General features: G+C 40.2%; 1 protein-coding gene across 2 annotated transcripts in view; it reads right to left on the reverse strand.

Annotated features, from left to right (window-relative positions):
* Nucleotides 1-12,793, reverse strand: part of AGAP1 (ArfGAP with GTPase domain, ankyrin repeat and PH domain 1) — a 394,096-nt gene that overhangs the window by 269,842 nt on the left and 111,461 nt on the right. For both annotated transcript variants that reach the window (XM_010577896.1, XM_010577895.1), the window contains exon 2: nucleotides 112-170. In XM_010577896.1, the coding sequence (XP_010576198.1) occupies nucleotides 112-170 (59 nt within the window). The remainder of the gene's footprint in view (nucleotides 1-111; nucleotides 171-12,793) is intronic.

Genomic DNA, 12,793 nt, shown 5'->3' on the forward strand with positions numbered 1-12,793 from the left:
CGCTTTCCCCCCCCCCCCCCCAACAGTAGATTTAATGAAGCTTAGAAGATTTTCACTTGTGTGTAACATTATCAGGATGTTTTTCAGAGATGGAAGTAAATAGAAACTCACCACTTTCAGCTCTGGTACGGATCGGCTTAGTGTCCATTCCTGGCTATTTACAAAAGCATCTGTAAAAGTGGACAACATTCACAAAATCAGTACAATGACATTTAATGGTCTGCCACACAGAATTTCATGCTAAGGCTTTGGGTATATGAGACCAAAAGCCACGCTCAATCTTACGAGACTGACAGTCCAACATGAAAAACACTAGGGGTTTGGATAAATTATATAAAAATTCAAGACTACCAGAAATTACCATTCTGCAGAATGGATGCCCTCTCCGCAAGTCTAGCTGTATCATATCCACTGGCATTAACAACAAGCTCAAACTAACTCCAGTCCTTCAAGCTTGTGAAAAGACTATTCCAGACTGTACATGGTTAAACTGCTTCCCATCCGCCATGACACATTTCTTCTCTACAAGAAAAGCCTTGGACTGCTCATCAGGCTAAATAACAACAGCGGTTGCCATAAGCAGCAGTAACTTGTCCACCCAGGTAAATGAGAATGTTTGCCTGTTCTAAAAACATGCTATTTTTTACTGCACATCATACTTAATGTCAACAACTGCAACTACCAGCATCAGTGGTAACATCCCTGCCCAATAAGGGAGAATATCTGTTTATTCTAGAAACATGCTATTTTTCAGTAGCACAATCTAGACAGAAATAAACCGCAGAGCCATTTATTATAAAATTAAATAAAAACTACTGAGGGCAGGAGGGGGTTGATTTCTGGAAAAACGGTGAGTCAAGTTTGTCATTACTCCCAATAGAAATTAAGTTCTTAGGGCCGCACGCAGGTCCAACCTCACTGACAATTACACACACACAAAAAAAAGAGAAATAAGGCTCTATTTTTCTACCTCCAAAAACATTTCTTATTTTGCTCCTTCTGTAAAGGTCTACTCAACTGAAAGCAAACAGATAATGACATTTCTGTTACAAATCCAAGCAGCATTACTCCAAATCCTGATTTAACCCTCTCCAAAACCATGCAAACTAGATGAATGAGTGCATGTCACAAGCACAGAATGCTCCCACCAAGCAGATCAGATGCAGCTCCACAGTAATTAAACAGCACTGAAGTAGTCCCAGTGTTACAGAGCCAATTCCCAGTGTTACAGGAAATAACAGGTGAAAAGGTACACCTGACCACATTTTCTGTGAGCAAGCAAAGGTTTTCCCCTCTGAAACACTGACCAGGAGAGGAAGAAGGCTATTCATTATATCTTTTGATCTAGAGAATAAAAAAGTTGGAAGCAATTTACCACCCCAGGTGGTATCCTCACTAACGTAAGAAACTGTCACCTGTGAGCAAGCTTCCCCACTGCCTAACTAAAAACAATCTCAAAGCAAACCTGTATTTTGCATTGTATCTCTGTCCCTCACTAAATATATTACTTTTGCTCAATATTACAAAGAGATATTAGCCATGAATTTGGAAGCCTTCTCCATCTTTATTTATCACATTGCTTTATATTAGAGCTACAAATAGAGGCTTTGTGTACTAGCAGGACGTGTAGTTACATGAAAACACTTTGAAAAAATAAGTATCTTGGTATATTACAATCTTGAGCTGCCTCCTACTCATCACTGGAAGGAGAAGAAAAACCAAAGGCTTAGATTATGATGCTCTGAAAACCTGGGTTAACCTTTTGGTATTCCAGCTGCAGGAGAAGACATTATGGTCATTAGACTCCTGTTGCACGATCTGAAGCAATCTGAGATGATCAAAAACTGAAGTCCCAGGTTTACATCTATACTGGATGGGGCTATACACCAGTTAAAACTAGTCTCTTGTGTTAGTGAGGTCTGACCAGGAAGCAGCACACAAATCATCTTCCTGCAACCCACTGCTTGTCAATTCTGTTTACCTAGTAAAGGTTTAAGAAAGCAAATACTACTTGTATTTTTAATTTCTCCTCCATGATTGTATCAGCATTTCTTACCATAGAAGGAAACCCAAGGATTACTAAATATGCTTGGGATAAGCAAACTAAGCATTTTAGAGCTAAACATTACAATTTCAAGTAACAGGTAACTATGACTTGAAGCACTATGAAATTGTGAAAATGAACAGCACCTTCTGGTTACTACCTCATCCTGAGCTCAGAGTGAGCTGTTTATGTTGAAGTAGCAGAAAAGCATTTGTCAAACATCATCACAGTCTCAGACCAAACAAAGGCTCCAAGCCAAGAAAGGGAAAGATGAGGATAGAGAGGATGGCAAAGGATGAACTGTGCTTTGGGAGTTGGGGTGGGGGGGTGGGGGAAAACGATGTCTCAAGCTGTCACAGTCCTCCAAAAGCATTCCTCCTTTTTAAGTAATTCTGTGCAGCTGGAATACATATTATTTACTGCATAGCTTAGAAACTACCACATCAGCATATAAAAAGGCTGCTCCAGGTCAGGCCAAAGATTCAGCTGTGGCAGTATCCTTTTACTACAGCAGAGACCAGCAGATGATACTTAGTAAAGAACAGGAGACACATGCAGAAAAATACATTTTTCCTGCAGACCAACAGCAATTTAGCTCAGAGACTGCCCAAGTCAAAGGTGTCCCTCTATTTAAATGGGCAGGGACAGGGGATTCACCAGGTAGAGACACCTGACCTGAGCAGCAACTGCCCCGTTGTCTTGTCTCCAGCCAGAAGACTATCTAGAAACTAGGAACATGGGAAAACTTGATCAAGCCTCAAACTAGGCAAGTCAGGGAGAACTTTCCGTAGCGTGCCAAGCTGAAAATAAACTTAAGAGATGAAGACAAACCAGCAGCAATATTTCAGTCAAGAACATCGCATAACAGACCTGCTCTACGAGCCTTATGATTAAGGCACTCAAAAAGGACCGCAGCTTGGTCTAGGTGTTTTCCTTCTTATCCTCCTGCGGGAAGGAAGATTTTTTTCCTTTACAGTGAGCAATGGAAGATACCAGAGCACAACAGTGTGGATATGAGTGCCCGAACTGAGCTGACAAGCAGTGCTTCGGCCTTGGGCTCTTCTCCGGCTGTCAGGGGGACAAGTCAAACATCCAGCCACCCTTGTGACAGCCTCATTCCAGGTCCCAGAGCTTCTCCAACAGCCCCCGGAAAGTCTGTAGAGCACCAAAACCACAGGAATCAAACCGCCACCTCCAGAAACCTGAAAGGTTACACCTTTCACAGAAGGGGAATCCTTGAGGAAGGACTTGGGAAGTAGTGGAAAAGAGAAGAAATTGCCATCCAACCCAACCATGATATGAAAGAACTGACCATAATGAGAAACCAACACATTAAACAGTTCCTTTCCACACAAACATACTTCTTCGGGGGACATAAAGTACAGATTTCCCAAGTGATGCTTCTGTAACTTTACATACTTACTATTTTGGTCATCACTTGTGGAACAGTAATAAAGATCCACAGTTATTTCAAATGCATGAAAACTGCAAGTGCTGATTTAAATTATATCATTGTATGTTTAACCACTACTCCCTTCCCAGTAACAGTTATCACCTAACTTGCACTTATAAAACTGATGCTTTGGATTACCGCCTTTTTTTTTCCTTCTTTAAACAGAATTCATTAGTCAGACTATAATTACACTGATGGCCTCCATATCACAGCAACATTACAGCATAGCTAACAAGTTAAATCCACATCTTACCATGCAAAAACTTGAATATCAGATCAAGAAAGACTATTCCAGTTAAGCCTGATTCCATGAAACAATTTTGACTAAGTATTAATTATATGTAACTGCATGACAGACCTAAGTTACCCTCTGCATTCCTCTTCATAACCCCAAGTATCATTTATGTTCCATAGCTCTGTCCCCAAACCCTCTTTCCTGACAGAATTAATTCCAGAACTACGCATTCATATAGTTTCAAGATATGTTTGTATAGTATGATTTGAACATGCCTGCTTCTCCTTTCTCTGTACCTGTGCATGCATATTCCTTTCTTCTTAACTATCTGCAAAAAATGGATAAAAAATTAAACTTGCCATTTTCTCTGCAAGACTCAGCAGCAGGAAGAACTAGCCAAGGGCGTACAGTGCAAGGAGGTTTCAGCTGATCTCCAGATTCTCAAGGGTCAAGGAAAACCATCAGTTTCAGGCAAGTACTACGCCTGACTGGCGGGGGTGTACATGTGTGAAACAAAATGTGAGAACTCCCTATTAATGTCAACAAGCTTCAATAAAGAAACACTGGATTTTACTACCACAGAAGATTAAAAAAAAAAAAAAAAAAAAAAAAAAAAAAAAAAATGAGCAAGCAGATCACTGCTACTGCTACCAGCTTGGAGAACTGGGGGGGTGAGGGGGGTGGAATCTACCAGTTGAGCCAAGGGGTAGACTCACGAGGGTAATAAGAACATCGGAAGCCCTGCCACTTTTTATAAAAAACAAACAAACAAACCAACCCAAAAAACATTTAATTATTATTTTGTAAGAACTGTACATTCCAAAAGCATAAATCAGGTAGGAGAGGCAATGAAAGGTAAATTTCCAAAAAGCCAAGAGGCCAAAACACAAAGCAGAAAGATGGCAGTTGCAGAGAACAAAAGTGATCCAGCCCAAGGGCATGGATTTATCCATCCTGCTTGGTCCTTCCTTCACTGAAATGCACCAAGAACCCACACAATGACCTTCCAAAACAAACTGTCTCAGACATCAAGTACCCTCAATACAGGAAATACATGCATTTTAATTCTGATCAGCTATAGGGTAAAAGAAATATAATAAAACTAACTTGACAAGGTGCTGGACTTCTTGACAAAGTTACCTTCTCCTTTTTGTTAAGTACCTGGTTATTGCTACACACACAGGTTTTGAGCGTCCAAAATACTCAGGAATATTTGAAATACCACTTTATTACAAAAATATGACTGTTTAAAAAAAAAGCTTGACCTCAACCCAACTAATTTAAACTAAAATTTCACAATACTATTATCTTCAATTTACATTTAAATTACAGAAGGTCTTCCACTACCCTTTTTTTAAGAAACCAAAAAACCAACAAACTGTTTTTTAGGAGATCTATGAGGTAATCTTCCCTCCCCAGTACAATTTACATTGGCATGTTTACAAGGAATAATGACACTTAAAACCAGAACATGTCATGAAAGAGCATCTGGCTCTTTAGCAAAACGAGGTTCATGTACCATCATTTGTATGGACTCTGAAGCACCCTGCTAACCAATTTAGTTCTAGTACAAATGCCTCAGAAAGGAGTGATTTATTCCAAGTTAATCCCAAGACCCATGGAAGTTAAGGTGAAAAGGTCAAATACTTGCAGATAGAACATGACAAACAAGCTTGGGGATTTGTTGGTGGGTTTGTTGTTTTTTTTTAACTAAAGGAAACTAACTTATAGCTACAGCATGACTATGAAATATCGGATGCATCAAACTAAAGCATGCAATGCACAAATTGGGTAGTCCACAAACATACTCTGCTGATGAAACAAAACCCCCACTACTGCATATTGATTTAAACATATTGGAAGAGATCTGCATAATAAATAGAACCACATGTATGAAGTTGATCAACTGGAGTCTTGTTTGCATTACTTTCCGACTTTGGAATTCAAGTGAACTCAACCTTCACATCTAACTACAGCCTATACATATGAAAGGAATGACTTGTCAATAATTAATCACAGTTGTATGTCCTGTTCATTTAACTTCTGCATCAATGATCAAAAGCTTCAAATAGGCATGGTGTCAATCATTTATTTTTAAAACATGCACCAAGAAGATAGTTTAAGTTGCATTTCTTTGCCAAGTTTGCTTTTCCACAAAATAGCCTTCATTTTTTTCTTTTTTTTTTTTTTTTTTAATTTCCACCACTCCTTTTAGAGATTCTCAATTCCACTTACACATCACTACACCAAAGCACAAACTATATCAAGATCCTTGGCTGTTTTAAAACCTCAGTTTAGTAACTCGGCTCCAGCCAGAGGAACCTTCTCTATTAGTTCCAGTATCAAGAATCAGGTGTACATGCTACTTTGGTTCCCCACGAACACAATGTTGCAGCAAAATCTTGGGATTTGATGGCCATTCTTGGCAAGATCTATGTACTCCATGGCATAGAACAGCAGCAGACTTCCAAGAAGGTCTGACCATTCCAACACTCTCTATAAAAGCCCTGCTTAGAATAACTTTTCAAATAGAAAAACAAATTTCCTTCTTCAAACCCAGGAACAATCACTAAAAATGAAATAAACATTAGCAAAACAATGTTATTAATAGACAACAGGATCAAGGTCAATTCAACCATCCATGATTCCGAAGAGGGGAGGGAAGTCACATATGAAAACCAGAGAAGTTCCATAGCAATTATAGGAATAACCACAGAAAAAGCCCGTCTCAGGTGTTCAGCAGTCTGTTTCATCCCATACTTGATTTTTAACACTGGAAGCCCTCTGCTAACCTAAACGAGCTCCATTTACTGCCATGGGCAACAGCAGCAAGACAGCTAATCACACCAGAGAGTAAATACTTTTAACTGGGGCTGATTAGATTTAATTGTGATCCTTCAGGTCCCTCCTGCTTAAAAAATCCCCACAAGCCAGTGAAGCCTGTTTGTTGATTAATATTTTGGGAGAACCTAAGCTGCCCCAATACCACGATGGCAGTCCACAGCCCCACCATCTGCAGTGCCAGCACAGGAGCCTCTGCTTCATTCCTTGTACTGCACCAGCCCTGGCTCCACTAACCTTGTTTTGTCCTTTATTGTCACCAAAATATCTCACCCTTGACTAGCAATTCAATCCAAAGCCTGAGAAGCTCACAGATGTCTTTTCGTCTGATTGAGATGAAAACCTAACGGCAAACCTGTCCAAAAGGAGGGATGAGCAAAGAGCAGGCAGATGTCTCCACAGTACAACAAGAAAAGACTTAAATCTTCCATGATTCTTGGAAAGCTTCTTAGTAAAAGCTTCCCTCAGGCCATCCCAAAGTCCCTTTGCTGTCCTTTTAAATGAGGAAAAGCCATATTAAAAAAAAAAAAAAAAAGCCAAGGGATTTCTCTGGAAAACCTCAGCAAAAGATCCTTTTCTTTTTGATAAGAACGAGAGGCCTCAAAAACAAGTGAATGAAGTTAAAGTACCAACAACTGCATCACACCCTGACCCCCCTCAGTAATTTCTGCATTACAAGCAATATTTAGAGTTACTTCCTACTTTGAAATAAAAACCTAAGAGAGAACAGGTATAAAAAATATTCCTACAAGTTCCCACTTGCCCACAAAGATGCAGATAAAACCACACATCTCTCTTTTGGAGCCATATCAAAGGAGCACTTTCGGAACATATTTCCCAAAGCTTGTGTGCTAATTTTCTCAGCAAAGAGGGAAACATGCAACTTTTGGGTTGAGACTTGTGATACTAATAAAACATGCATTTTTCAGAGGAGGGGTAATCTCTCAGCACACAATCTCTCTAACTTAGCCCCCAGCATTTCAAGTCAAAGCACCAAGTAAATTCTAACACACCATAGCAGAAAAATATTCTGACATGCTGATTTTTAAGCTTTGCATAAAATATTATTTGGAAGAGTGTGTCATATTCCAAAAGGCCCTTTTTATGTATTAACTTTCTCATTCATCTCATACCTGTTCTGGGAAAAAAAAAAAAATAAAAAAAAATCAGTCAGCTTTTGATATGGATCCTCTCTGCTATACTTTCTATTCTGTATACAAATAACTACAAAGTAGTAAGAAATAACATTTTTAAAAAACCATCCATATAAGTATCAGGAAAAGTTAAGGTTTTTTCCTCCCTACTCACTCCGTTTGATAGAATTATACATTATATGGCTTTCCCCTGTACGTAAATTAGAAATTACTGCTGCAACTACACAATTCCAAACAGTCCCCTTTTTCCTTCCTGAGTTTCAGAAGTGGCATTTATTCCTCTTACACAGTTTAACCCAAAAGCAGAATTGCAACGCAGCTCTGTCCCCTCCCAGCCCTCCTCTGCACCGCTTCAGCTGGGAACTTGAGCCAGGCTCTGGTAAGAGTGCTGGGAAGTCATGTCCCATCACGCACAACACCGTATTTACACTTCGTTAATACAATTAATACATCCATTGCAGAAGAAGTCATGAGAATTACCACATAGCAACTCAATTACAATCCTAAAACAAGAGGGATTTTTGTGAACTATCAGTTTAAAAGACTCCCCATCCTTCCCAGTATTGTCAGAAAGGGTAGAATCCCAAGAGCTCTTACAGTTCCAACATAAATGTTTGATATTGGTCAGATTTATTGCTGGCAATACCCACTTGCTAATTGTAAGATGGAAAACTGCTCTAAGCTCAGCTTCTTTAAGGCACCAGGCACCTCAGCTGAAACTCATTAGAGCCTCACAGATATCTGACAACTGAAAAACCATACCCTGTAACTGAGAACTATATTAAATAGATATTTAGGTCAAACCCATAATCTATCTTCCAATAGCAACTGGCAGCTGCAACAGCGTTATCCTTTGTGCTGCCATGGAAACAAAAGGAAGACCAGTGATGGAAAGAGCTACACAATCTTAACAGTCAACGAGTCAGCCTTTCTTAAAATACGCTTTTGGGCTTGGGAATTTAAGTGCACTTCTCTGTCACCATGGCACTTTGGTTTTGTCTTGAATTTTTAAATTGTTGAAATTGAAAAGTATTTTGTTACTGCTAATATTTCCACTCTCCCCCTCATCTGTCTTGCATCTACAGCTATACTTAACCTCGTTCAACACACAGCTTTCAGGTGATTTCAAAATGTTACCTCCTTAGCTCCCACAGCTGGAAAAAGTCCCATGCTTCCTACAACAGAACTGAATGATGTATAATGTTTCCAAGTATATTCCCCAAACCAGTTTCATGCTTGAAGTTTTAAATCTAACACCACCAAAATATTTGGTTTGTCCTTAAATATAATGTAGCTCCAACCAAGACTAGTTATCTTAACCCCCCCCCCCAAAAAAACCCCCAACAAATCCCAAAACCAAACCAAAAACAAATACAAAAGATATTTTGGCTGTAAACTGTTTATAAGGAAAAATAAATTACACATGTAACAAGAAAAACTTCACATTCCCTCTACTTTCAAGTGGGTTGGGTTCCAGAGCTGACAGGGAGTTAGTTTAAGAAAAATTAAAATCCCACAGTTAAACCACTGTTTTCTCTTTAGACAACTCTGCCACCAGAGAAGCACAGCACACTTCAAAGAGGGATGTTCTGAGAGAGGACGATTGGGATTACAACTTAATTCCAATAAAATGCACGTTCCTTAATCCCTTGGAGAAATATGACACTGAAAAATACTGGTCCCAGCTGGCCCCTTTTACAACAGGGCGATGATGACCACAACAAGAAGTTGAAAGGAATATAAAAAGCTGACAACGAGAAAATGAAAGCATCATTGTAGTAAAGCTGTTCCCTGCCCCAGTAAAACTGGGAAAGTAAATGATCACTTTGAAACTAAAGATATCTTAATAGCTTGCTTTTTTCCTCTTTTTTTAGAAGTCTTATTAGTCTCTCTTTTTTTTTTTTAAATGAAATGTGCTACCAAAAAGATTCTCACTAAGCACAAAAGAAAAACCATCCCTTCCCAAGTGGATTCACACAAACCAGCCAACCTCCACCAAGCCGGCTGTGCCGCCCCATCCATCCCCACACCCCCTCCGCCCCGTGCCTCCCCCAGGCACGCTGAAGATAGCCTCTTCTTTTCCCGAGCATGTGAACTGGGCAAACCCGGAGATATCGCTGCTCTCACATTCAGCAAAGGAGGGGAATAAAACATATTCTTGGCTTAAATTGTTTCTACAACTATGTCAGCTAGAGCGATCCTGTTAAATATACATGGCTAAAATCTACATCGCTTCATATTCTTGCCACCAGAGAAGTACCAGAAAGCAGCACTGCTCACTTAACTAGGGCTCTGGGCTGTCCTGATTCCTCAAGTTACATCTGCGCTCTGCAATGAAATAATATCTTTCTTCTTCAGGCAATACACAATATTTCTACAAGCACCAACGCCTCAGAGAATGCAGCTACACAAGCAACCGTGGTTGTATTGGACTCCAGGAAGAAAAAGAAGCCACTGGAGACGAAATGATTGATAAATGTCTTATTTTGTTGGATTTCACTAGAAAGCAGGTCAGTGTCAAAGGTGAGGTCTGTTTTATACCATCTCCTGTCCCAAGGGAAGGGTAGTGCCAGCACAGGAAAGATTACCCCGAATGTAACTAAGTGAAAATCTGGCAATAAGATTTTGAGCTGCAACAAGCCATGCTCAAGATGTCAAGGGAGTGATGTGCTGCTTACAAACTGCTTAACACCAGTGGTGAAAATACAGGACTAAGCCCATGTCCAAGAAAAGATGTCCAAAGTACCCAAAATGAGACACTTAAAAAATCATATCCTATATTGTCTTTCCTGACTACAGACACAAATAAGGAATTAGACTTTCTTATTCAAATCTGAATATTAATGAGAAACCTTCCTGTGATACATCAAAGATGAAGAGGAACAGCTAATACAGTTGGCAAATGAAGAATCAATGTCAATGTCAAAGTATAAATTAAAAAAGATGAAGTGGGGTAAATGAGAAGAATATTCTAAATGAATATAGGAAAAGATTTTATTTGGCAAGCCGGAAAGAAGAAAGTCACAACAGAGATGCAAAAGAACGACTGAGATGCATTGCTTGGCAGGCTGAAAATACTTTTAGCTTTTCAGATAGGTAAGGATGGCTGTAACTCAACAAAAAAAAACCAAAACGTAATCAAGAGGAACTTGGTGACTACTTGGTAGAGGAGAAAATAGTTATTTATATAGGTAAAACAGCAACAATACTCAATGAAAACCAAGCATGCAGTGAAAAGTCAGGCTAGCCAAAGGATTTCCCCCACTGGGATTCCACAGAAGAGGTTATACTGGGGCAACATCTGAGCATCACCAAACGCAGCAGAACATGAAGTAAATAGTGGTGAATCAGCAAAACCACAGTGACCCTGGGGGCAGGGGGAAGGCATAGGAGGAAGGAGATAAAGGGACTATCAAGTCACACTTAATAAAACAGTGACAAAAGCACAAACTCTTAAGAGTGGCAAACACCAAAACCCAGACTAATAATTCATCTGCCTTCCTACTCTGGCACAGGTCAGCAGCAGATGAGAACGGACTAGGTGGCATCACGCACAGCTTGCCCCTGCTCTCCCCCAACTTAGCTCAACATGCAGTTCAGACAGAAGTAGCCTCTTCATATAAATACAGCCCTTCACGTATTTTATGTGTCAGCTAATAGCTGTGGATCTCTGCTAAGGACTGACACTCCTCAGGTCCTACAGGGACTCACAGCTCAATTATCTTTTGGATTATAACAAAAGAAAAAATTATTGGGGTGGTTTTTCATCTGCCTCTTAGTAGTTTCACAAGACACTTCTTAATCCTTGTGTAAGAAGGGAGAATCAAGAGTGATTCCATCTTTACCCCCTTCCTCTCTCACGATGATCCCCCTTGCCTTCCCCCTCCCAGGCTGCACCACTTTGCTTAGCTGGATTGGCTCTTGCCTGGACCAAACTTACTGCCTTTCTAATGCACCTTTTTGTTCTCCTATACTTATTTCCAGATGCCAGGGCCACAATCACCCCCCCAAAGCCTCCAGAGATGTGCACACAACACCCTTTCAATGGAGGCATGACAACTTGCTCTGCTTTCTGTCCTTAACACTCTTTGCTTTGAGCCTTGCAAAGCACTTCATTCGCGATTTCCACAAAGCTCTTACAGATGCCAATATCTTTACCGAGACTTACAGCTCATTCAGAGATGTGATACACGAGTTAGCATTGCCCTCCCCCCATGCGACTCTTTGCACTCATCCACATTAAGTTTAATCTGCCAGTATGTCCACCACTAACCATTGCAAGATTTTTCCGCAACTCTGCACAACCAGCTCCTGTTTTTTACTACCCCAAGCGAATCGTAAATTATCACCCCCTTTCATCCCCTTTCCCAGGGCATTTATCAGTATCTTAACCAGAAGAGGCTGCAGTACAAATTCCTTCAAGACTTGCTGCTGGGTTTTTTCAAAGGGAAAAATCAACTATTTATTCCTACACATGAATTCCTACTTTTTAAAAAGTTATATACACAAGAGGACCCTCCCTCTTATCTGTTGGCAGCTCAGCTCGAGTCTCTAGCAAGAGCAATTCTTTCAGCCATCAAAATAAGCAGATTTCCCTTGTCCTCCCCTAAAGAACTCCAGTAAACGTGAGGCATGATTTCTCCCATAAAAGCCAACTCCACCCTTCCCCAATACATCATTTATCCATCCATCTATAGAGTTTATTCACAATTTCTCAGCTCGGTGGTTGCATGCTGTAAGTGTGATTAATGTAGACAGAGGCAAACTCTAACCCCCATCACACCCATGCAGCCACGATGAAGTCAATATGGTTAAATGGGTGTGATCCAGTAACTCAGCTTGCAAACCAACGCTCTTCATGCCTAATGCTCTTCCCTCTCAAGTAACCTGCAAGCAAGCAGTGCTAGACAAGACTGTAAAATGAGCAATGGTGAAATTGAGGATGCTTTATTCTTCTGCTGCCCTGTACCATCTGGTGCAGTCACAGCACCCAGATGCAAAAATATGCAGTATCTAAGTTCAATTACTTACAAATTGACTTATGGCCCAAATTCCTTGCCTGTCAA

The sequence above is a fragment of the Haliaeetus leucocephalus genome, unplaced genomic scaffold, assembly GCF_000737465.1.
Source record: "Haliaeetus leucocephalus isolate CR32 unplaced genomic scaffold, Haliaeetus_leucocephalus-4.0 Scaffold587, whole genome shotgun sequence".
In the NCBI taxonomy this organism is placed as follows: Eukaryota; Metazoa; Chordata; class Aves; order Accipitriformes; family Accipitridae; genus Haliaeetus; species Haliaeetus leucocephalus.